Here is a 23,551-nt window from a genome sequence, read left to right as displayed (position 1 = left end):
ATCATTTTATCAATTTAGCATTTATTTAGCATTTAGCAATTTACAAGAAAAGGCTGTAAATTAAAGACACAAAAATGTTCCTAAGGGGAATGGAAGATACATACTACTGCTGTTACATACTTGATACATACTTGCTGTTTTTGTATGCTTTCTTCTGTTGTACTTGAATAGTACTTGCGAGTATTTGAAGTATCACTAGGTCACAAATCTAGCTGAAATATGTTTCTTCCAGGTCTTCTGGTAAGTGTCTCGTGCATGTGCATGTATGTACTGATATTTGTCTTCCTTTTGGGCAGATGGCATCCTTCTACTCTTTCAGCTCAAATTTAGTAATAATAAACTATCACAGTGTTTATGGCTGTCTTATAAATAGTTTAATGTACTTCGATAATCTACTACAAATAAAACAATGATCCTCTGATCCTGTAAACAGCTAAAGGCCTAATTAGTTGATATAGTCTCTCAACTCCAATTTCACTGAAGCTGTAACATTACGTAAACTAGTAAAAAATTAGAAGAGATCATCTACATTCCAAATAAAACATCCAAGACAAAACAAAACAGAGTAGTTTTAACTTCTTTATGTGGCAGGTCTGATACAGCCAAAATCAGTGATCTAATTTACTAGCAGGGAGTCATCTGATTTTAACAGAAACTTCCCGTTTTTTTTTTTTTAAAAAAAAAAAAGGCAGAGCAATTTAGACTTGGTACAGAGAAGAAATGTCCTTTACACTGGTAAGCTATAAAGCCCCAGGTATTTTGCTTTGTCTGTCTGTATAATATGTTCTTCCCTGTTACATGTTACAATCTAATGATGAGCCAAAGGGAGAGCTATGCTCTAACTTGGGCAGTCAGGTTTTTAAAACACAACTGGATGGTACAAAGATTCCTGTTCTTGCTGCTTACGTTTTTGACCAAGAATCAGTCAAGCAGTAGTACTGTTGCTTCCAGCTGTCAAGAAGTGCTTAATTTGTCTAGCTATGTACTACAACAATAGAAGCAAAATGTAGCTATTCAGGATTTGGGGCAAAGCTCTTAGGTATACTAGTCACCATATTTTACCTTTCATTGTCTTAATTTTATCAGGCTTATGTCATCATAACTGTCTCTTTTGTAATTATTTTCATAACAAAAAAACACAAACAATTATGAACTATGTGCAACTGCGGTAAGTCAGACATTGCATCTTTTAAATTCACTATCTTGAAATAAAATTATAAAATAATTCAAGAACCTGGGGATAAAGTGAATAATTGGATAATTGAAGTCCAATTCTCTGTGGAATAGCTACTAAGATGTCTAGTTACTAGACATAGCTACTAGATGACTAGTAAAATGGGACATCAAAGCTAGGAAAAATACCTAAAATTAATTTTGTTGTTACACAGTTACTTACTAATTAAAAATAATAAACATAACATGGAAAGTACCTTTGATTTAGCTCTTAATGTTTCTCAGCACTTAAATAATATGCATTAGGCATCACCAAGAACATGGTTAGCTTGCAAGGTATGATTTTTATTTAAGGAAAAATATAAGCTATTATATCGTTTCATCTATCTCAGTCTATGGTCCTTCTGGTAACTGTGGGCCACCAAATGATGTCTTCTAAAACACCAATAGATTAGATGAGTTGTCCAGACTTCTCAAGCAGTTCTTCACTGAAGGCAGACCTCAGAGAATCATTGTGGTAAAATGTTTTCTTCATTCTTGCATGTCTGTCATACCTTTACGCTTGATCTGATTGAATAATTTTGGCAACGAAGACTGTTTGTCTGTAAGGAGGAAAAATAGCTTTTGTTATACCTGTTCCATCAAAAGAAGAGCCTGTGCATATAGATAACAGTTGAAGATGAGAGCAATGGATCTCTGAAACTTTTACACATCCTGAGTTAGATTTTAAAACAGTTTTAAAATGCACTGATGTGTACGTTTTAATGCACTGGACTATACTTAGCTGATACTGAAAAATCCAACATACTGCTTCTAGACATTGAAGTCTTCTTATTCATCTCTTTCTGTGTAGTCTGAGTCAATTTTTTTATCATCTGCACAAGTTTGGCAAAATGTATTCTACAAATCAGGCATATATAACTAGATGGTGTTTAACAACCTAATTTATGTGTATAAGTATAGTCATGTATTATATTGTATATATATATACACATAGACATACACATTTTGTAGTACTGCTCTCTGTCTGTCAATTAGCATAACTCATACCTTGTGCTCTGTCTTTTTAGTACATGAAAGTTGCTTTTAAATAGTATTAACTTTGTAGATACAAGAATGTTCAGAATTCTTTTGGATTCAGATTCCTAATTAATGTTGCTGGGGTAGATGAACTGACCTTCTTTTGGAAGCACTGTATAGGTTGCTTCCATTCCTGCATAGATGTGATCCGTGACATGGCAGTGCAGTAGCCATATTCCAGGGTTCTGTGGGATCATTTCCACGGTTTGAAATGTCCCCGGGAACAAATCAAAGACATCTGCCCTGTAAACTCCTGTTTGCTTCCAGATGAGAACAAGCAATCGTTAAACAGTGTGGCATAACCAGATGGCAGTAAAACAAACTACCCTTTACTCATACTCCCACCAAACTTTTAATCACACCTGAGTAAAAAGATATCTACTGTATGTCATTTCTATAGAAGAGTTTTTCTATACTCACTTTGTGCTTAAAATATGAATAAAATAGAAACTAAGTGGAAATGAAGGTTAAAAAGTGCAGTTGTTCTCATATCACAGTCATGAAAATACTAAATTTCTTGTTTAATCTAGAGTGTAGATTTAGGTGAGATATAAGAGAGAAATTCTTCACCATGAGAGTGGTGAGGCCCTGGCCTAGGCTGCCCACAGCAGCTGGGGCTGCCCCATCACTGGTTGTGCCCAAGGCCAGGCTAGATGGGATTTGGGTAGCCTGGGCTGGGGGGAAGGATCACTGCAGGGCATGTGAGTGGGTGGGCTTTAAGGTCCCTTCCAGCCCAAACCAGTCTGTGGTTCTGAAATTCACAGCTGCTTTGTCAAAGCAACTTGTGAAATTACCAGCCAAAAAACGCTACTGGCAGATGGATCTGGTTTTTGTGTCTTGATCAAATACAGGTTTGGGGCATGAAAAGACTTGAAGGTCAAATTACAAGTCTGCTGCTTAATATTGTAACATCTGACTTTTCAAAAACGGTGATGCTTCCTGATATTTGCTCTACCTCTTATACTTAACATGGCAAGAAATGAATGGAAAGAACCAGTTACCTTATAGTCAAAGCTGTGGCCATGGAAATGTGCTGTGTGAATATCTATTTCATTGCCCATTCCCATCAAATACCAGCTTACTTTATCTCCAACGTGCATTGTAAGACCATGTAAATTTCCAAACACTTTTCCATTAATGGCTAGAAAGAAGGAACAAGAAAACAAGAAAAATAAAAAAGATTTTGTTTCTTGTTATTCTCAAGGCTTTAAGAGAGTATGAGAGTTGAAAGCTACTGCCAGGCAAAAGAGGCTGCTTTGAATGGCATGGTATGTATATATATATATATATATATATATATATATATATATATATATATATATATATATATTATATAGATAGATAGATATTTTATATATCTATCTATATTATATATATATCTATATTATATTATATAGATAGATATAGATATAGATATTTTTTTTTAATGAATTAATGCATTGTTATCTTACCAAAAGAGAGAGCATATTATGATTGGGTCTGTTTGTAACTTCCACACATAACTAGAAAGCAAGAGGTAGTTAAAAGTAAAATGATTTACTTTACACCAATACCTGTGCTACAGTTCTTGAAGGCCTGCATTTCCTATGGCTCTCAAAAAGGGTAAGCATTATGAGGACACACTTTCAGGACGCATATTACCAACCTATTCAGATTAGTTGCTGGCATTAAATTTCAAATTTGCTTTTTACTCTTTTTGTCCTCAACATTTCAACATGGACTTTTTATTATTTTTTTATAGATTAAAAAAGGTCATTCACTGGCAGCAACAATATTTTCAAATAGTGTGAGTGAAATTTTTCAGGCCTTCCACCCTGTAACTGGAAATTCAGGAAGATAAGAATGTCAAATTTATATGCAGTACTTTCGAACGCATAATTTTATGGTGTTTCCAGAGTTAGGCCAACTAAATTGGGAAACGTACCATGCATTTTGTTGCTTTCAAGGAATTCCTCATCCTCTTTGTCAACATGGTGTGGGTTGGTAGAATAGGTTTTAATGTTTTCATCCAAGTACCATGACTCATTTTCATCAAAAATCATAAACAGAAGAGCAAATTGAACTTTCTTTTTAGTATGAAATGATGGCAAATAATGCCTATGACACACAACAAGTGTGCCTATTAATCCACTGTAAGTGTCCTGAAATTAAAAAAATAAATAATTTTAAGACTAATAAAAGCAGAAACATTTTTTTTTAATGACAAACATGAATCCTCTTGTTATTTTTACAGCTGTTGTTACCTGACAATAAAGGTAGTCAGTGCCAGACAAATAAGGTTATTTAATCATTGTTACGTGTGGGTTAAGTACAATGGACTATGGAGAAAAACGATCTTTTTAATTTCTTGCTTGAAATAAGCATTTATTCCGTTTTAATTTCTTTCTTTTCTTTTTTTTTTTTTTTTTTTTTTTAAATTCTTTTTAAGCTTTAGTGTTTTTCAGCTGTTTTCCGTTAAAAACATTTCACACAGTTGATATTAAATAACCTGGCACTCTTCCATTTCTGTTTATTGAGACACCACTGTGAGTAAACCCTGGCTTTCAGCTGAGCCCCATGTGGCTGCTCACTCATTCTCACCATGGGATGTGGGAGAGAATTGGAAAGATAAAAGTGTGTTGATATAAAGACAGTTTACGAAGTAAAGCAAAAACTGCATATGCACACAAAGCAAAATGAGCAGTACATTCACTACTCCCCAGTGGCAGGCTGATGGTCAGTACTGCCAGGACAGCCGGGCTCGTTCATAACAGGCCCGGCAGTGCCTGTTATGTGTGGAAGACAGGCACCATCGCTCTGAGCATCCCACCTCCCCCTCCACAGCTTTTCTTACAGAACACAGCCCCATCTGATACAGAATCTGCTTTTGGTCAGCTGAGGCCAGCTGTCCTAGTTGTGTCCCTCCCAGCCTTTTGTGCAACCCCAGCTTCCTGGCCGGCAAGGCCGTGTGAGAAACAAACACCTCTGTAGGTAGTTCTCAGCAAAAGCTAAAACATCGGTGTGTTACCAACACTTATTTTCCATCATTACTCCAGAACAAAGCACCATGAAAGCTACTGTGAAGAAAGCTAACCGTATCCCAATCAAAACCAGGACAGACACACAGGAAAGAATACATTACTTTCTATTAAAAATGATTGCTCATATTAAGTTAATGGATGCTTGTGTGAAAAAGGCAGATTTATGTTCCGCCATTCTGTTAGTTTTTCCACACATGATTGCTGAGATATTGAGGGAGCTATAAAGTGATATCTTTAAAAATAAAATATTCATGACGTGATCTGTATGAGTAGCAGGGGACTATGACTTTCAAATTCTGCCCTTACTTTCTTGCATTATTCAAGAGGCCTTTAAATTCAAAGGTATCATAATAAGGGAACAACTTTACAGAGAAAGCAGAGAAAGTGTCAGACTTGTCTCCCTTTCACTGTAAGTATATGAATGCTGAAGTCACGGACAAAATATTTTAGACTGATACTAGTAATATACCTTAATGATGTCCACCGTTGAATGGTATGCCCATGCAATACATTGTGGATCACCTCTCTCAGAACCAGATCTTGCTGGTATTTTCCAGATGTACATTTTTGTTTCACCTGAATTAAATAAATAAATATTGATGAATTTTAGAATTTTTCTGTGTACTGATCTGTAAAAAGTCCTGAAACAGGTATTATCAGGTATTATCTCCATTTACAGTTTATATTGGTCTTGATCTTCCTCTTCCCAGTTACTGCATTGCCTAGCTTCTTATTGTTAGTTGTCTTCTGCAGATCACTGAAATTTCTTCCCAATATTCTTTTGTGTGGCTGCACTGTCCAGTTTACCATACTGAATAATAAAAAAAAAAAACCGTATCTTTTGTAAATATCACAATAACTTTTAAAATAATAGCCAGCACAAGCCATGCTCTCCCTCTGTAGACAAACCTGTTTGCTGTCTTAAAAGGTACAACAAAGTCATGTCAAAAAATCACTGATTTGTCAAGGAATAGGATATATAGCAATAGTTATGAAGGGCATTTTAATTGCAGACATATCAGCTTCAAAATGTAAGAATCTGAGGTAAAAACAAAACAAAACACAAAACCAAGAAAAACAGAACTCCAAGGTATTTCCTGCTGTCCTGAAAGAAAAGCTTGCTAAACCTTACTAGAAGGCTTGCTGTTACCTGTTGGAAATAAACAAGGGTGCTTTGATACCTGGGTTGGTTACAGCAACAACAGAACTGTCTGTTTTCACTCCATGAGCATGTATAGAATAAGGTCTTGATGCCAGGTTCTTAAAAACTATTGTAATTCTGTCTCCAGTATTGGACATAAGCAGTGGCCCTGTTGTATTGAAAAGAAAGATTAAGCTGGTTTTACAAATGATCAGACCAGAGAGAAACAGTTTAGGGTGTTGAAATACACAACAACCTTGATATATAATCGTAATTCAGCTACAAACTAGACATGGATAATGTGCATTCACTATGATATTATAATTTGAGTAGTTGAAGCTAGGCATCTAATTAGAGGCCTGCATCTTAGAAGCTCTGACCACTTTCACAAGTACTATGTATTTGAAGTCAGCTTGGATGTTGGTGCCCAAAATGCCAGCTTTGAAAACAGTGGCCTGTGATCAGGCAGCAAACCAGATTTTTTAATTTATTTTTTTTTTCTTTTGTAAAGCAAGCAATGTTATCTTGCGAGAAAAGCACTGTAATATGTAAATAGCAATTCCATGTGGCTTTAGGCACTTTGTGTGGCTAGGACCATACTCAGTATTGTTCAAGTAGTGTCTGCTTGTTTCGTTCCTCTGCATTTTTTCCTCAATTTTGTAACTGAACTTCATGATGACTATACCTTGAATTTCCAGGTGATGCTCCCCCTCTGCTCTGTTTTTGGGAGTACTGAATGTCTGATCAGTGTACTCGCGATATACTACTTTTTTGTACTTTGAGCCAATGAACTTGTCTTCTTTATTTAAAAACGTATTGCCAGGGCTGCAAACCAAACCAAACCAAAATAATAATTAAAAACAAAACAAAACACAGAAAATAGACATGAGAATATATCTTACATTTCTTCATGTATTTTATACCTTCTTTTGCAGGTTGTTTAATTAACCATCAAACAAAAATCTAGCTCAGTGGAACAGTACTCTCACAGGATCTCACAGGCCACTGGTGTCTTCAACATGAAAACACTCTGTTAGGCTGGGAGGTCACTTAACCCACAAGAGAATAAACACACCGTAGATAGACTGACTACAGTGGTTGAGAGAATGCTGAGTGGTTGGCCTAGGAGATGACTCAAATGACAAGGTCATCCAACAACGTGCATACTGAAAAATAAAGTCTTCAGCAACTTCTATTGATCTGAAATGAGGCCTAAACTTGTAAAGCGTACATGCCTTGCTGAACTGAAACATGAGGGATTGATTCTCTGCTGAGATCATGGCGTTGGAGAAAGAAAAAAAAAAATAAAAAGCCAAGTAACAGCATAGTCCATACTACTGATGTTTAGGACTATGAAAGAGTTCTCTATGGCATGCAGGACAACGAAATCTTCTGTCAGGCTGGACATATATACATGTATATATAAACACACACACATAACTAAGTCAATAAGCAAATATAGACAGAATCTACTTAATGCTCAGTTGAAGCTATATAGGCAGAAGGGTCACACACAAACTCATCAGTTAATTATTTATCCTCTTCTGCTAATTGGCATGAATTATTAGATCCTATCATTTCACTCTCAGCGAGATGCAAATACTGGGAATAAAACAACAAGTTTACAAGCTTCACCGTAAGTAGATTCTGTCATGAACTTAACATCTCATCTTGTGTAAGGTAAAGAAATAAGGGGAGTGAAAAGAAACCTTATTCAGAGTTCAGATAAACATGAGACAAACAACCATGACATCATATAATTAATCATCAGGCAAAGCTGTCATCTTATTTACAACTTATTGAATAATTTAAGCATTCCGCAGCAAGGACTGTATCAGCATCAGTAAGTAACAAACACACATGCAATATCCAGGATCCAATAAATCCTGCAGCTGCCACACATAATATTTGTGCTGGACCATTTCATGAATATTATGATGTCTGTCTTTCAGTTATATGACAACATTACTGGAAGGACTACAAATTCAAGTGAGCCCTAAAAATGTATATGCAAAGAAAATGTGTATGGAAATGCTTGGATTGCAAGGAGGAAATTGTTCACAGGATAAGTTGTTTGCTTTTTCCCATCTTTTTCCCCTTGTGTACGTTCCAATGTACCTTTCCTGATGATACTGGTGCCGCTCAAATTCCCATGTCCTGTTAGGAGAATAGTCCCATTCAACTTCCACTGCAGCAATATAGTAAGTCTTTTCATGCAGATATAGGGATGGATTCACATTCCACCAATGGCATTGTTTCACTTCATATTTCTGTTTCATGCCCCCTGTGTAGTGATCTGTCGTCAGGCATGACACTTCAAAAACTCCTAGAGATTGTACCAGAAACAAAGACTTGAAGACAAAAATCTGTTATTGTAGCTCTTGAAACTGCATTATCTGTTTTGGTTTAAAATTTAGAGACCAAAACACAGGCTATTGATAAAGGAAGATTGAGATTCTTTATGTAACATGATTACTTGTAGCAACATAATTCAACACAGACATAGAAGCTAGGAAAATCAAGACTTTAGCGTTAGAAGCTTACATACAGTTTACACACTATGCTGTATTCCAAGGATCAAAATACCTCCCACTTAGAGTTTCTATCTAAGCATAAAATGCTCATAAGAAAGTACTTCACAGTACCATGGAGGCAAAAAAATGTTTTTGTTTTTGTTTTTTTTTTTTTTTTTGTCACATAGTTTTATGTACATAGACAAGACTGTCACCAACATGTGAAAGAAAAAAGGAAGAAATAAGAGCCTGCTTTAAATTGTTTGAGTCCACCATTCTGCAACCTTTGGCACATAAGGACACCTTCCTGCAGGTAGGCATGGCACACCAGAGCTGGAAGAGTGACTGCTCCCAAAATCTGGCAAGGTTCAATGGGAAAACATGATCCTTCCTATTTGGCAGCAGCGCTATACAAGCACGTCAAAGTGCTTAGGGTAAAGAACAGGTGCCCTAAAAGGGCTGTTCTGGGCCTCATTGGGAATGTTTGCCTATTGCAAATGAGCTGTGAATTGTGGCAAGAGAACCTCTGCCAGGCAATGGCCTCCAGCAACTTTTAGGCCAATCGGAGGAAGTGCTGCAAGGAACTTCTGTAGCAACATAATACTTCTGTGTCTGGGATACAAGCTAAAAACAAACAAATAAAAACAACTAGACATTTACCTTCGGAATCAGGCTTCATAATAGCTGTGAGAAACGTATGTGGAAACAGATTTGCTGTATCCCTTCTTGTTCCTTTTGTTACAAATGTGTTTTCTGAAAAGTATATCCCATGAACATCCACTTCTGACCCCAAGCCCATCAAATGCCAGGAAACAACATTTCCTTTACACATCTCAAGACCAGGCTGATTACCATACATATAGCCATTAATAGCTGTAGAAGATTTGAGGAAGCAAAACCACTTTCATTAACACAACTTAAATCTGCAATACAAATTAAATAACACTTAAATATAATACTTAAAAATAAATAACCCCTAACATGTAATGTGATGCCTTAGACTCACAAAAATACCAATAGTAAAATACTTTATCACAACAACAAAACTAGAGAATCAAATCAAGCAAAACAACTTTCAAAAACAATTTTGAACTGTTCTCACTTATTCTCGCTGTGTCTGAAGTTCTCACTGTGTCTAAAGCACAGCAAGCTAACTTGGCCACCTGCAACTTCCATTGCTTTATACCCTGTAAATGTGCTACAGCCACACAGTGGAGATAATCCAAATTGTTGTTTGTGTTAATTCTTACTAGGCTCTCCTATGCAAACCTTTCAAAGCCTGGGCCTCACAGGTACCACTGAATTCTCAGTACCAAAGCTCTGTAAACAGTAGAAATACCAGAGGGAAATTTTAGGAAGTTCACAGGCAAATGTGTTTAAAGGTTAGAAAGTATTTGCAGGACTAGGGACTAAAGATAAAAATGTTCTTTCATGTGAAACTTCAAATAATTTGCTGCAGTATCAAAAAACTCACTGTGAAGCTTGGTTCTGCCCTATTAAAGCAGTAAAGATTTTCATTGTAAGGTATCTGCAATGCTTGTAAGGGAATCCAGAATCAGCCAGACACAAAATCCTCTTTTCAGCCATGTCATCTATAGGGCAGAGGTCAGTTTTCCTCTTGCTGGGGGGCTGCGTTTGCAGGGATTGCACATGGGCTGCTAAAAGTGGTACATAACAGTGCTAAATATATGACTGCTATGCAAGACACTGAACAGCTGGCATTATGTTTTGAATGGATGACCACACTGAGCTGAAATTGACTTGCATTCAAATACAGGCTTGTTCCAATGGAAAGGAATGAAGCATCTCTGCTGATATACAGTCTCCCAATCTCCACTATGAAATCACAAAACTGAAACACAAAACTGTAGAAAAGACGCACTTGACTAGCTAATTGTAATAAATAATTTTCTTACAGTGCATTTTGTTAGACTCCTGGAAGTGCTCATCATCTTTGTCAATTTTACTAGGATTTAACGTAAACATCAAAATATTGTCATCCAAGTACCAGCTTAGATTCTCGTCAAATACAGTGGCAAGTAGAAAAAACTCCCTGTTCACATTTTTCTGTTGAGAAGAAATAGCACAAAGAAAAATAGAAATGAGTGAACAGACGATGTCAGGAAAAAAAAGAAAAATCTGTGGAAAAAAAAAAAAATCAAACGCATATAACAATTTGAGAATAATTAAAAAACTGGAGAAGATGCATATATTGATTCTTCATTCAGACAACCTCAAAGCTATCTAACTGCTGTATCTGGTGGGTAGGTATCTTCTGCTAATGCTCTTTCTACCAGCAGAAACAGCGTCCAGAATTTAATTCATATTTTGGCCTTGAAAGCCTCTAAACTTAATTCATTCTCCTCCTAGTTAAGACTTGAAGGCTGGTGATTATTCACTGTGATAATGTTTTTTTACAGTACAGTGTCTACTTAACTGGGACCAAACTAATTTTCCTTTTTTTTTTTTTTTTTTTTTTTTTTTTTTTTAATTAAAACAAAATGCACTTCTTTTCATTTTATGTATTCCCCTCAGCAAATGAGTGAGATAGTGATGTGGAGGGAGGTGGTCATTAGTCATTAATGTGGCAGGCCCTGTGGGCCCAGTTTAAGAAGATAAAACAGATTCAGTTATGATGATGCAAATGATTCCATTTTTTTTCTTCTTTGACTGACCTGTTTCCCAGAAGGAAGTAGAGTTCCTTTCCTGCACACCAAAAGTGGACCCACAAGGCCAGAATTGGTGTCTTTGACTGCATCCACAGCTGAGTAATAGAGCCAGGTTAAACAGTCAGGATCTTGGTCTGTGGGACCCACATCTTCTGGTATGTTCCACTCATATGTATATGTAGTACCAGGACTAACATGGGAAGCTCGAGATTCACTATCTGTTATAAAAATCAATATTAGGATTTAAGCCCAATAAAACTTGTTTGTTTTGCCACCTTTAATGCATTAACATATATGCCAACTTGTTCTCTGGTGCTTGCAATGTCCCTGTCCACAGGCGCACCTCTGGAGGCAGCACGGTACAGTGCCCCCTCGTTGTTCTTGCGGTAACTCACACCATGAGGCTGGATGCTGAATGGGCGGCTGGCATTGTTTCGGAAAGTCACCCTGATGCTCTCACCCACTTCTGCCTTGATAACGGGTCCTAGAAAAGAGCACATGGTCTAATTACAAGGTTTTCGTATCAAGTGATGTAGTGATTAACACAAACTCATAGGAATGACTGTCTGCTTTTCCTGCCACAAGAAACTGCCCCTGAGCTTATGCAACCACAAACCAGGTTCCTGCCATATGGCCCCAATCTCATGGCACCCCAGCTGCAACTGGAGTGCTCACCTCCCAGTTTCTCATGAAGGCCTGATACAACACAGGACAGTTCCTCCCTTTCTAAAGGGATCTACAGACATTAGTACCAACCTCAAACTCATCCCAAAGCCCTGCCAGAATCAGGCAGGTTATAAATAGGGCTAGATCTCCATAACCTTGCCTTGAAATGCATACCTGACCTTTGGTGACCATGGCATATTCCCACAGACATGGGGCCACCTCAGCATTGTCTTCAGGAGCTTTTCTTACACCCTGAGATGTCTGTTTGAGGAAGCCACAGGCACCAGTGTCCACAGGAGGAAGGGAATGCCAAGGAGGGAGAAGGTGGAGGGGCACTGTTGGCCAGCCATTGGAAGCGATACTTTACTGTGAAAAGCTCTTGATGTGAAATCATTCTAAATGTCTTACCTAAGAGTCCAAGGTGTACTTCCTCTGGGATCCTTTTTTTCTGTTCCGTGAAAGTACCATCTGTGTATTCCTTGTAAATGGCTTTTTTATAAGAGCCACCAATCCGTGTCTCACTTTGCTCAAAAAAAATCTGAGATTCACTGTGTGAAAGAAATTGTAATGGATGCAAACAGTTAAGTGATAATGCTCAGCTTTATAAAGGCAGTCAGGACCTCAATCCTATTCTCTAACATATCAAATACTGAGATTGTCTTCTGAGTCTCCAGTCAGTGATCTCAGCATGCACTTATACATAGTTCCATATAAGGATGTGCAGGAATCCATTATTCTTCACCAATTTTTCTTTAAGGGAAAGACATTCTGCTATGTTGCCCTTATAAACCAGCATGAGAGTCATCAACAAAGATTTCTAACTGACATTTTGTAGCCTTAAGTCTACTCTTCCAAAAGTTCTTTTTATTAACAGTTATACATACTTCAACAGTATATACAAACACAGAGAATATGTAACATCTAAGCAGAAATTATGGAGATTTAGTGTACACTTTTACTCTTGAAAAAAAAAAAAAAGGGGACCTTTCAGTGTTTTACAAGCAGGTCAGGTGTGGAACAGATAAGTATTACTAGTATTACTTAACTCATTTCAGTGAATAAAAAGCAGAGGAATCAATATATTCAGTGACTCCATCCAGACCTTAAACATACAGACAGAGAGCAAGTGGCAAAGCGACCATGTACAAACGATTTGCTGGTTGAGATGAAGTTATCATGGATTTTCATCATGTAAGGTGCTGACCATGAACTCCAGCTCTCTAACTCAGAGTAATCAACCAACTTGAAATGTCAAAGGTGACCGTCTACATATGACATTAATTTTAATCTTTATCCCAGTGAAATTACTAACATTACAGGAAGATGTATATTAAGATTACAAGGGAAGGAATGGTCTTGATTTGTTTGGATATTTATCTCAGCATTAATAATTAAGCAGAGCAGAGAAATGAGAAATTCTGGTTAGAAGTAAATTCTAGCATAAGGCTTACCTTGTTTAGCATGCTCTATCAATTCTGCTTGAAAGTTAAACTTCTCCACTAGAGACATTTACCTGTCAGTAATTAATTCTTGTCCTGTAAAATGATTCATTGCAGATGGGCCATAATTCCAGATAATCTCTTCAGCAGCAATGAAGTACTGTCTTATCTTTGCACTCTCATTCTGATCTGTTGTGTATTTCCTGCAATCTTTTACTGTAAAAAGGGCCTGCATACCACCTGGAAAAAAGTAAGGAGGTAGAGAAAACTAAGAAGAAACTACACTTTATTTTTCTTCCCATGCTTCTAATAGTTTCTTCTTTTCCATGGAGGATTCCCATACCATTGATGGATATACAAATCACAAATAAAGAACAGGTGAATGATATAAAAGCATGTAGACCAGCTGAGCAAGGCTATAGAGTTATGACCATAGTGTCTATGGTAGGTAGACAGGTGTGGTGAAGGGAATTCTGCTTGTAAAGATACAACTAACAGGGTAGTTACAGAAAAGATTAGGTCAGAGTGAAAACAGTGTACTGTTAGATGGCAGTGAACCGAGGCTAAGTACTACAAGATGAACCACGTTTCCTTTAACTCTAATCAATGGTTTATTTGTGAAACTCCTGGGTCTCTGCACTCTCGGAGAAAGATCCATTAACAAATGTCCTTTACAAATAATAATAAAAAAATAATAATTTAAGGTACAAATGATACCAAAAAAATAAATAAATAAATAAAGAGAGAGAGAGAGGCTTTTTACAGCTATATATTGAGCTATCTATTGAGATATCTATCTATATCTATCTATTTAAGTATTGCCTATGAAGTTTCAACCACTTCAGGATACTGCTTCATGTGGTAGTTAACTCCAAACTTATATCCCCTGTAGTTGAAATCGTAGGTTAAACATACTCCTTTCTATATCAGAATTTTCAGATCTTGGAGCATGATTTTGAGTTCTGTGTTTATTTCCACTTTTGTGGCAAAGACTTCTGTTACTCACTTAGAGGGATATAAGATTATATATCAAGATCATATGGAAGCGTGGGATTAGCTTCTAAGTATTTCATAATGTTAACAAACAGTGGAAATACAAGAAGATACAAGGAAGACAAGTGCAGATCATCTTTGATAATTAGCCAATGTACTTTCCAGAACACGTCTTTGTCAGCAGCTAAGTTAACTTGTCTGTCCTATGCCCTTGCCCAAATATGGGATTAGTGCCAACTTTTTTTGCTGGCAAACAGAAAACTGTGATCAGTTACTTTCAGTAAGAGGCAAACATTATGATATCATTTGTCTAAAGCTTAAGTTTGCAAAAGTATCTAATACACTTTTAGGCATTTCAGGTGTTATGAGAGAGAGCTTTGTTACCTAGAGAATATCATTTGGCATATAACCATGTCAGGAGTCATGCTAAAAAAAAGACTCATTCAATTGGTAGCTCAAGCTGGGGTAAATAAAAAAAAAAAAAAAAAAAAATCCCTGTAACTTATTCTTTACCTTCAATATGGTCATTCACTTGGCAACTCAGCAGCCATTCCCCAGGACTCCTTGGTATCATGACAGCATCAATAAATGTGGCTGGGAAGAGGTTGATGGTGTCAACTCGATGATGCCTTTCTATTAAGGTCTGTCCATGAAAGTAAACTGAATGGATATCAGCTTCATTACCCATGCCAAAAAGATGCCATTTTACCTTATCTTCCACACACATTGTGAGATCTGGGAGGTATCCATACACATACCCGTTGATGGCTTGAAAACAAACAAACAAACATAAAAGGTTATTTATTCATAGAGTTAAGAATATTTAGTTCAAAAATGGGTGTCATACAATCATTGCTCTTCAGGATAGAAAGACGTTCAAAACAAAACATTGAACCTTTGAAAGTTAAGCATATCAGACACACTTTATCTTCACATCTCTCTGCAGTTCTTGCTGTCATTCTGGAATCCATGTCAGAGCCATTTACTGTTAGTTTCTTTGTTGAAACTAACAGTAAAAACTGTTTTTCTAAACTGCAATGTTATATAGCATAGAGTTTTGGACTTAGAAAAAAAAAATCTTATAACTGTTTAGAATTGCTGGGAAATTATACTGCCAAAAAAGTACTGGCAAAATTTTTAGTATGTATGAATTTTGTATCACAATTCCAAAGGCTGAATTGTAAAATACCTGACATCTTTTTTTTTTTTTTTTTTTTAATTTAAAAGAAGCTTAATTCTCCAAGAAAGAATTGTTCTGCTTAAAAAAAAAAAAAAAAAAAAAAACTTTAAGAGGGACAACCCATAAAAAACAATACTTCATATAAATGACAAGTGGCATTAATATAAAGTTCTCTCACAGTGCATTTTATTGCTTTCCTGGAAGTCCTCATCATCTTTGCGAACTTTGGAAGGCTCAGAACAGTATGTCTTGATATTATCCTCTAGATACCAACTGAGATTTTCATCCATCACAGAGAACATAAGGATAAACTCAGCATCAATGTGTTTATCACTGCCCTCATTCATTGTACCTGAAAAAGAAAGCAGTATATTCTTTGGCAACTGACATCTTTTCAGTTTTAAGTGTAGTATCTGTAAGGCTGGTTAATGTTTACTTGATATTTTGTCACTTATCTTGAGTGCACACATTAACTTACAGACATGTTCAGAAAATAAAAAATGGTTTTGGTAGATGCCATAAAAGAACTTCACTAAGAATAAATATTGTATATGATAACATTACAAAACATTTGTTCTTCCTATCGGTATGATCCTTTTACATTAGTAGCATGAACACATTTCACTCATATACATTCGTGGACAAAACATTCTACAAATTATATTTACCATCACACAAAATCAAATCACATCCTGTAGTATTAAAAGACAGTTAACGGTGAAGACAATAAACTGCTCTTTCAAAATTAACTTTAATCTTTTCCTCTTCCAGTAAATTATTTCATTTATATTTATCAATAGCTATATGTATTTATTTATTTGTGTTTTACCTTTCCTACAAATTATTAAAGGCCCAACAAGCCCCGAGGCAACATCTCTTGGAGCATCTATGTGAGAGTGGTAAACCCTGGTTATGCAGTCTGTATCTCCCTCAGCTGGACCTTGATCTTCGGTTACATCCCATATGTAAGTGTACTGGCTTCCAGGCTTCACAGCATCATCTCTTTTTTCAAAATCTTTGGTGTTGTCAGGATAAAAAGCACCTGAGGAATACCACACAGCCAACATTAATAGAACACATTTCATGCTGAGATATAAGAACAGCACCTTTCATGCTCTAAACTTAACTGCATGTTGCAATACCATGGATTGAATGTCTGAATACAGGTAAAAGAAATCCTTAAAACCAAATGAGTAGAGCTTTTCCTTCCATTTAAGGGTTCCCTTATTTGCCTTTGATTTCCATGGGTGTGCTTTGACTAACAGAACTTTAAATTAGTCCTTAATTTATTAGGAGGGCACCATGTACTTCTGCTAAAAGGACAACAGTTCAAATATTTGTAAAAACACTTGTTAAATATTAATCTTGGAATCTGTTCTAAAACATTGCACATGGACCTAAGGAATTCAGGTGTTGCTGAAATAACAGCAACAGAAAAAAAAAATTTGAACATTGTTGCAAAAATTGCATATATTACTACATAACATGCTGTTCTGCTAACAAAATGTGTCCATATCAAGTCACATATTAGATCTAAAGAAAAACTTCAAAAAATACTAGAAGTTAGGCTGCTATTTCATATTTTTTTCCTACTGAAAAATTTTCAAAAACTACTTTTGGCATAATGTTATATTCTCAATAATTCACACCCTGCTTTTAAGGCCTATTAACAAGCTTCTAGTGGCTACGTTCTGGTGCAGTCTTGTTTGCAGTTAATAGTATTGAAATAAATAAAACTCTCATTGGGGTGCAGAGTGAGTTGTCAGGCTGCAGCCTAGCTACAACATGTACTCACACTATATCTAGTAGCTTTGAAGGAGGAAACTAGAATCATCATAGTATTTCCTCAGGATGGATGAGTTGCTGTCTCTGACAGATGTCATTTGTACTTACGGTTTGCTGTATGTATAAAAGATGCTGCAGAAACACTGTTAGAATTGAACAGAAGAGAATGCTGTATATCTGCCTATAGATCTCCAAGGAATCTACTGATTTCAGTGAAACTAGAGCAATGCTCCACAGCCTGAAATTTCCCCACTACTGCCAACAACAAATCACCACTAATCCCAATAGCATTCCTACAATACATCTTAAAGTGTGTCAGTCTTCTATATCATGAATTGTACAGCTGTACACCATTGTACAGTTGTAGCTGTTTCTCCGTCAGGTGCATCTTGTATAAAATTTATACAAAAAGCATTAGGAATTTTGAATCATAAATTATCACCTTTAACAGCATTTTCTTTATAACACTGTTAGTTTTTCCTTCAGATACCCTCAATACCTGTGGCCCTACATTACCCTTAGTTCAGGTGAAATGTTGATTTAAAATTGCCTTCTTTATGAATTCCACTTTTGGCTTTGTATTTCACTCTTGAAGAAATACCAAAATTCTTAATCAGCTCCTATTTTAAACTGAGTGTGTTTTGTTTCAAAACTTTATTTAATTAAGCACTTGTCTCTTTAGTGATAGACTATCACACTCAGAAGAATGGTTAACTTCTGATAAATTCTGACACAAAACGGACTCAAGCTTACCTTCATTTTCCTTTGTGTACCTTACACCATGTGGATGTAGTGTGTAGCTTCTGGAAGCAAAGTTTTTCAAGTGAATAATAATAGAGTCTCCAACTTCTCCCTTAATAACAGGGCCTAACAAACCCAGCCAGGAAGGTTTCTCAACTATTACATCATATAAACTATTTGTGTACTGAGTGTAGACAGCCTTCTTATAAATGCTTCCTATCCTATGCGGTCCTTTTTTGAGAAAGACTTCAGCCTGCCTGTAAAGAAAATACACAAACACATCTGTAGTGTCAGATATTAATTTTATATTTAAATGGTGTTAATTAATAGGGTGTCAAACAAGAAAAGGCCTCTATAGCGCTGTGCACAACTACATCTGTCTCTAGGAGCAAATGCGTTTCTTACCCTAAACTCAATGTGATTTCATGTTCCCAGCAGTCATACTGTGAAACAAGTTAATAGTGCACCAAAACGCAAAGTGTTCCCCACAACGGAACACTTGCTCCTCTTGAGCCCACAGGGATGCATTATTTGTACATATGCAAACACAGATCTGAAGTGTAATTAAAAAAAAAAAAAAAAAAAAAAAATTCAGTGCAGAGCTCTGTGAAACTTGGAGAGCATAAACTTGCTTGCAAAGGCTGTTACTGAAGTCTGAGTGCACCAAGATTTCCAGCCACAATTTAAATCAAGGGAATATATTATGACCCTTCTTGGACAATTTAAACAATTACCATTTAATTGTAGTGTTCCTTCCAGAAGCTACACTGTACTTGTCCCTTTTACCTTTCCCTGCCTCTATAAATAACATCTTCCATGCAAGCACAGCCTCATAGTTGAAGGGTTCATAAGAACAAGAATCAGAGAATCTGAACATTAGGGTAAAAGGGGCCAGCTCCACTGCAGGCATACAACCACTGAAAAACTGAATGTTTTGGGCACATTGCAGGCTGTCACAGAGCACAGAAAAGCAGTGAACAGTGGGGGCTTATCATATGAAAACACTGCTCTTCACTTTTTAGACAAGATGCCTTGATTCCACCATTTATCAGAATTACTAACCTATTGAATCACTGACGTTGTATCACATATCTCTCCATTTGAGTAAAATAAATAAATAAATAAATAAAAATAAAGAAAGAAGCATTGACTGCCTTGCCTCATACATGATGAAGTGGCAAGTTATGGCTGAGATGTTGGCTTTCACCAGAGAAAACAAACCACTGGAAATCTAATCCTTCACCTACAAACTGAGTAAAACTGTATTTTTGAGATTTTTTTTTTTTTCATTTCAGATCTATTTCTTCATTGTTTTTACTTTAGTACAGTCCTACTTCATTTTAAAGGCACTGAAAAAAAATAGAAAAAGGAACATTTTTTTCTATCTCAAAATTTTCTTTGCTGCCTTTTATATCTGAGTTTTCTTTATTGATGATCCATGTCTTCTGGGTGTTTCCCACCTCTTCACAATACTTACCCTCTGTTTCTCTTTCTCACGGACCTTCCTTGCCTCACAAGAAACACCCTATCTATGCTGCTGCACCTCTGACAAGTGAAAATGACCATTGCCAATGATGAACAACTAAAAAGGAAACTTGTGCCCAATAGGAATGTTTCAAATGTGCCAAATTTCTGAGTTTACAAGCATAAAAGAAAAAGCCTTACCATCAACACCGATACTTTGTTAATTCAAAGTAAACATCATTAGACATTTATAGCCATTTCCTTGTCTCTCCTTACTTAGTAAACATTTAATTTCAATTGATTCACAAAATAGCTTTGTCCTAGTATCCAAAGCAGGCAGTGCTGTAAAATAAAACTTGATCAGCATAAACGGTATTACTTACTCTTCTTCTGCAAAAAGCTGTCCAGAGATGATATTTGTGTTGCCAGGTGCATAGTTCCATGTTGTCTCTATGATCCCAATGTAGTACTCCCTGGTCACTGCCCCAGTTTGGCAACAGCAAGAAAACAGCATGAAATTTAGGAAGAATAACTTCATTTTCAATTCATGAACTTTGTGGAAAATGTGAAATGATGGGCACATGCAATTTCCCTTTATATATTCTGTCTTTCCCACCCCCCACCCTTTTTACTCTCCCCGTTTGCTTTGGTGAATACAATAAAAAGTTGCACAATGTCTCTCTGTGTCAAGAGTAAACAAAACATTCTGGTAACCTCGTTAGTACACGTAATCTTCAAAGGAATTTTTTCAGTTTCTGCCAACCTAGTGTAACACAAATTGCTGCTTAGATTGTTATCAGATTGTAAATCTTTCAGCTGAATTGATGATAACTAAGTTTAATTACATTATTTGTTGTCTTTATCATTGTCTTTATAGCTTGTATACTACTGAGAAAATAAGTTCTGTTAAGTCTGTCTGAAGAATGCAACTTTTTAAGTGCACTGTTAAAAGCTCTAAGTGAAAACAGCTGCCCCTAGTGCGTCTGCTCCTTGTTGACATAACTAAAAGAAAGGCAGGCCCTTTAAATGCAGACTTTCTTTTGCCTGTTAAGCTTGTTCTTTCCGAATCTACAGATCTCTTTGTTTCCCCTTTGTACAGCATTCACTAAACTGATGAGAAGGAGGACTGAGGTTACTGCTATCACGGAGGCATTTGCACACCGATGCATACTTGGATAAGCTCTTCTAACCCACCACAGTTCCCTTGTAAATATAATTTTAGCACAAAGAATGGAAAATATAGCTAGAGATAAAATGGTCTTCCAGGATTTCAAGGACTGGTCTTCAAGGATTGGAGCTGGGGGGTGGTGGGAGGGGAAGAATGTTTACTTTTCATTCCCAAGCAATTTCAGTACTACTCAAATGGAAATGAGGCTCAGAAATTCCACAGAATGAACTTTCTATGTTATCCTTCTCCTGCCCTATCACTGAGCAGGATAAGACACATTCTTCAGTGATTAAAAGCATAATAGATACTCAAAGCTCAAGATAATCTTAACTGTTACCATTATTTAAACTGACTACTCAGTGCAGAAGGCTATACTTCTGTTTTATTCAAATTCTGCATATCTTTTGTACCAGCTAGTTTAATTGAATAAAAGCAACAAAATTGGACCTGAAACCTAGGACTTTTAAAAAGCACCTAACTGAAATTTGCAATAGCATTTTTTCAAGCATACATCCATTATATTATGGTTATGTCTGAAGCTTTAGGAATACCAGGCCAACTGTAAACTTGCAAATTGTAAAGACTTCTATTAAAAAAACAATTGTCAGTCTCTTGGGCCTTCTTTTTTTTTTTTTTGAACTCTGAGTACACTCATTCAAAATTATACATTTCATTGTACAGCTTAAAATATCTGTAATAACTACAATCTTCTTTGAAGCTATTTTTTTAATGCTCAGAAAAATCTTGATTTTAGTTTTTGATAAAATACTTCTATCCAGAACATAGAAGATTCAGAACATAACTAAAGTGAAACAAGTTTCCTTTAACAACATACAAAACTAAACTTTATTTACCATGATTGTGTTATACCGATAGATTACCAATTGTAATCGTAATTCCTACACAAAAGTTCAGTTGCTGACAGAAAACTGAAGTTCATAATATCACTTTTTGAAACTTTCTAAATAGCTGCATTAAATGGATAATTCTGTTTCTGTCCAAAAGACTTGAACCAAAGCCAAGTTTTTAAAATATGACCGAATCTATGATGAAATTTATGAATTTCCCAGATTGGCATCACATGCTCGGAACAGTTTCTGTAAGGATCTTTTTTCTTTCCTTTTCCACATAAGAAAGTCAGTGTTCAGTGGAAAGATTGTTTTGCTGAGGTTGTGTATGCCTCATTTGTAAATTAACTGAGGTTAAAAAATAAAATATTTACATCCTCTTATACTACTGAAATTCAAAGCCATTTCTTAATACTCAGCTAACAGTTATTCATGTACACGTGGACTGTTTAGTTTATGTGTGTTCAAATTGCCATTGAACAGAGGAGCAGAAAAAGTACATTATCAGTATCCTTGAAATCCTCTTATTTACTTGAGGGAAAAAAATATGAACTTTTCTTTGCCTTAGTCCCTTGACAACTGTGAATTACTGTTTTTTGATTTGCAGAAGAAATGCATGTTGCTTCTACTGAAAAACAAAACAGAAAGTTTTGTGTGCACAATTTTTCAATTACACCTTTTTATCAAGCCTCACCTGAACATTTAACATATGCATGTGCCTGAGCATACACCTATTATCTTTCTCCTAAGAATCTCAAAAATAAATAAATAAATAAATTGATGTGACTGAGTTTCCCATGTCTGCATTAGTATCTTCAGAGAGTGTTTGAAGAACAGAAGCCCCTCTCCTCTGGTAGACAGGGCCTAAAAAAACTGAGTACCTATCTTAATTGCTTAAGTAACAAAGCTACAGTTTGCTGTCATTAATATTATCTTGTTTTAAACCACAATACCTCATTTCTCATACTAAAGGTGTTGAAAACTTATGACTGTTATGACATAGTCCTCAAAGTTGCATTGAAAAATATAAAATTGATTTTTTCTTCAAAAATTTTCTAAAAGTGGAAATTCAAAAAATTAATATTCTGAAAAAAAAGAGGAGTTTTCTGAAAAGAAGTCTGAACGAAGGCTCACAGGGAGATTGAAATGAAACTTCACAATTTCATGATATTTCCCTAATACAAGTGATGTGTTTAGTGCTCTAATTGTGCTGCTATTCTGACTTTTAAAACCTTTGCAGGTAAATACCCTTCAAAGTTTGGTGGATCTTCATTTTTCCTCTGCCATCTAGTCTTTTCCAATGTGGATTAAAGCTGCCATCCAACATCTGAAGAATAGGGAGGGGCATTAGCAAATCATACTTCAGTGAGACTCACTTTTACCTACAAGAGGAAAATTACTCCCCAAAATGCAAAGGTGGGTGCACTCCACTGTCTTTTACTGCAAATGTTTGCCCACAATTATTTGAGGTCAAAAATGAGTCTCTAGACCTATTTGCAGTTGCAATGGGTTAAACAAATGATATTGCTACTCCAGACACAGCATCTTAATATTCTGACAAAATGTATGGGCTGTAATGAATAATGCTGGCATTCCTACCTCTACATTTCAGCATTAACTCCTCACTAACAGACATTTATAAATTCAGATCCACAGCTTACTTCTGGCTAC

At 36.1% G+C, this 23,551-nt stretch overlaps 1 protein-coding gene across 1 annotated transcript; it reads right to left on the bottom strand.

Moving 5' to 3' along the window:
• Positions 1-4: 4 nt before the first annotated feature.
• On the bottom strand, positions 5-20,449 carry CP (ceruloplasmin). Its single transcript, XM_032192905.1, has 19 exons — positions 20,248-20,449; positions 18,413-18,657; positions 16,704-16,916; positions 16,053-16,226; positions 15,208-15,462; positions 13,776-13,941; positions 12,671-12,810; positions 11,940-12,080; positions 11,603-11,814; positions 10,844-10,994; positions 9,588-9,800; positions 8,533-8,740; positions 7,100-7,239; positions 6,455-6,583; positions 5,743-5,849; positions 4,178-4,394; positions 3,255-3,394; positions 2,351-2,513; positions 5-1,775 (listed from the first exon to the last, which is right to left on the bottom strand). Exons 1-19 carry the CDS (start codon positions 20,445-20,447, stop codon positions 1,705-1,707), a joined length of 3,285 nt encoding a protein of 1,094 aa, XP_032048796.1. The 5' UTR covers positions 20,448-20,449; the 3' UTR covers positions 5-1,704.
• Between the last annotated feature and the right edge of the window lie 3,102 nt (positions 20,450-23,551).

The sequence above is a fragment of the Aythya fuligula genome, chromosome 9 (genome assembly GCF_009819795.1).
Source record: "Aythya fuligula isolate bAytFul2 chromosome 9, bAytFul2.pri, whole genome shotgun sequence".
NCBI classification, from domain to species: Eukaryota; Metazoa; Chordata; class Aves; order Anseriformes; family Anatidae; genus Aythya; species Aythya fuligula.
The sequence above is the reverse complement of the archived record's forward strand: the minus strand, read 5'-3'. Positions and strand labels throughout refer to the sequence as shown.

Bases quoted from the DNA above. Each gene is read 5' to 3' on its own strand.
- CP (XM_032192905.1), bottom strand. From the start codon at position 20,447: ATGTGCCCATCATTTCACATTTTCCACAAAGTTCATGAATTGAAAATG. The intron at 11,815-11,939 runs GTGCGCCTGTGG...TTTTTATAACAG, and splicing joins GTACCGTGCTGCCTCCAGAG to ATAGTGAATCTCGAGCTTCC. The intron at 9,801-10,843 runs GTAAGAAAATTA...AATCTTCTACAG, and splicing joins GGAGTCTAACAAAATGCACT to CTATTAATGGCTATATGTAT.